The sequence below is a fragment of the Trichechus manatus genome, unplaced genomic scaffold, assembly GCF_000243295.1.
Source record: "Trichechus manatus latirostris isolate Lorelei unplaced genomic scaffold, TriManLat1.0 scaffold00145, whole genome shotgun sequence".
NCBI lineage: Eukaryota > Metazoa > Chordata > Mammalia > Sirenia > Trichechidae > Trichechus > Trichechus manatus.
This window is the reverse complement of record NW_004444081.1, coordinates 5819200-5821360: the sequence shown is the minus strand read 5'-3', so window position 1 is coordinate 5821360 and position 2161 is coordinate 5819200. Positions and strand designations below refer to the sequence as shown.

Below are 2161 nucleotides of genomic sequence, written 5' to 3'. Positions count from 1 at the left end.
GGAGGCGCGTCGCCATGCCGGCGTGACGGGCGCCCCCGGCTGCCCCGCACCGCGCCGCGCGGGCGCCTAGCGGCAGGATGGGCTGTATCCAAAGCATCACCTGCAAGGCGCGGATCCGACGCGAGAATATCGTGGTGTACGATGTGTGCGCCACCATTGACCAGTGCCCCACGCGCATTGAAGAGACCTCGCCCATCGTCCTGCGCTACAAGACCCCCTACTTCAAAGCCTCGGCCCGCGTGGTCATGCCCCCCATCCCCCGCCACGAGACCTGGGTGGTGGGCTGGATCCAGGCGTGCAACCAGATGGAGTTCTTCAACACCTACAGCGACCTGGGCATGTAAGCAACTGGCCGCGCGGAGCAGGAGCGGGGTCCCCGGCCCCAGTCTCCGGTCCCCACCCTGTCCCCTCTCCCCAGCTCCTTCTTACCGCTCTCTCCATCCTCTTTCTAAACCTTCCTCCCGCCTCTTCTCTCACCTCCCTCCTCCCTCCTCCCTCCGCTTTTGTTTCAGTGACAGGGCGGGTGTAGGGAGGCTCCTCGCGAAGGCATTTTCTCGTGGTTTGCTTCTGACTCCCCATTAACGCGAACAGTGCAGGGCGCGAAGAACGCGACAAGGAGGGTTCCAGAGGCGCAGGTCGGGGGTGGCTGGCGAGTGCCCTAGGAGTTTCGGGGTGCCATCTGTGCTTTGTGGGGCTTCCCGGGAAGAGTTTGAGGTGCGTAGAGAGAGAAGTGGAAAGCAGTGCCGAGGATGTGTGGGCTGTGCCGCGCGTCTTTTGGAGAAACCGGAGCGGGCAAGGAGGAGAAGGTCCCCGGGCGTCCGAGCTGGAGTTGGTGGTTCTGCCCTTGCCCCCTGGATTGTTAAATACTAGCCCTATCCCCCGAAGCCAGGGAGCCTGGAGGCGCTTCCTTCCGGCACCACAAACCGGGCAGTGCTGCCCTTGTCTCCGCACCGTCCGGACGAGTTCTGGGTGGTGGGGAGCGGGAAGGCACGGGGCGCGTCCCGGCCGAGCTGAACTGATGGCCTTCTGTAAGCAGCCTTCAGCTGGCGCGACACGGGGAGTTTCTTATGCTCAAGAAAAGGATGAGTCTGTTGTTTGTCTAGGGTTTTTACTTACTCTTCAAAACTTTCCTGATTGCGGCGCTGGAAGGGATTCCCCGCGCCCACCGCCGAATCCTGTTGCCGAACTGGGAGCTCTCCAACTTCTTTCAGCAGTGCCGCTCGTTGCGCGCCGGGCTTGGCGGCTGCGGTGGAGACCCAGGATCGCCGCGGCTTCTCTGCCGCCAGGGGCCGACAGCCTGCCCGGGAACCTCAGGCTGCGGGAGGGCGCGTCCAGCACTTTATTTACTAATTTCTCATAACTCCTCGCCCGCCTTTTTCAGAACTAGTTGCAGAACAGTTGGCAGCTACAGTGGCTGAAAGGTTTGGGGCCAGCATTCCACCCGCTGATACAATATAGGTCTGGAGTGCCCTAATTAGCCTGCAGTCTATAGGGAACCCCTTTTCTGGAAATTCATCCTCATTTCTTTTGTTGATCTAAAACTATAGAGCTCCCAAGGTTCACCTACTTACTATGGCTGTGGGGTGGGGAAGTTCTCGTTTAAAAAGGTCAAGCCACCTTTTTAGCAGCAGTTTGCAGGCTTTTTATTGTAGTACTCTGAGAGCATGTAAGTTAGCATCATAAGCACTAAAAGGAATTTTGACAGGTCGTTTTGTTTCCTTTTTTCTCCCCAAAGAGTTTGCACTTTTCTCTTTGAGCATAAAAGCTCAGTGCAGGAGCAAGCTCATTCCTAGTGAAGTGTGAGCACCCAGTTTCCCATGCCTTTGGGCACTGTGTTCTCTCTTTCTGAAAGGCAGCTGGATGTGAGAAATTGGGGACATATTAGTTTTAGTGAATCATGCCATTTCAAAACAGACATCCCCTCAAAAAAGTGATTATAGTTGAACACATGTAGCTCTTAAAACTGTTTTTTTGTTTGTTTGTTTGTTGGTTTGTTTTTAGAAATTCATTATTTCCAGTCAAGTCAGGGAAAGCCACAGAAAGGGCAAGGACCCCGCCCCCTCGTGCCCCTGGCCTCATACTGATGGCAGCATGCAACCTTGCTGGGGGCAGTAACTGCTCTCCTGGGTAGCCTGAGACCCCTTGTATGTGAGGCCAGGAG

At 56.4% G+C, this 2161-nt stretch overlaps 1 protein-coding gene across 1 annotated transcript; it reads left to right on the top strand.

The window, feature by feature from the left end:
- Nucleotides 1-77: 77 nt before the first annotated feature.
- On the top strand, nucleotides 78-344 carry FAM78B (family with sequence similarity 78 member B). The gene has a single exon (XM_012558202.1). It carries the CDS (start codon nucleotides 78-80, stop codon nucleotides 342-344), a length of 267 nt encoding a protein of 88 aa, XP_012413656.1.
- Nucleotides 345-2161: the final 1817 nt, after the last annotated feature.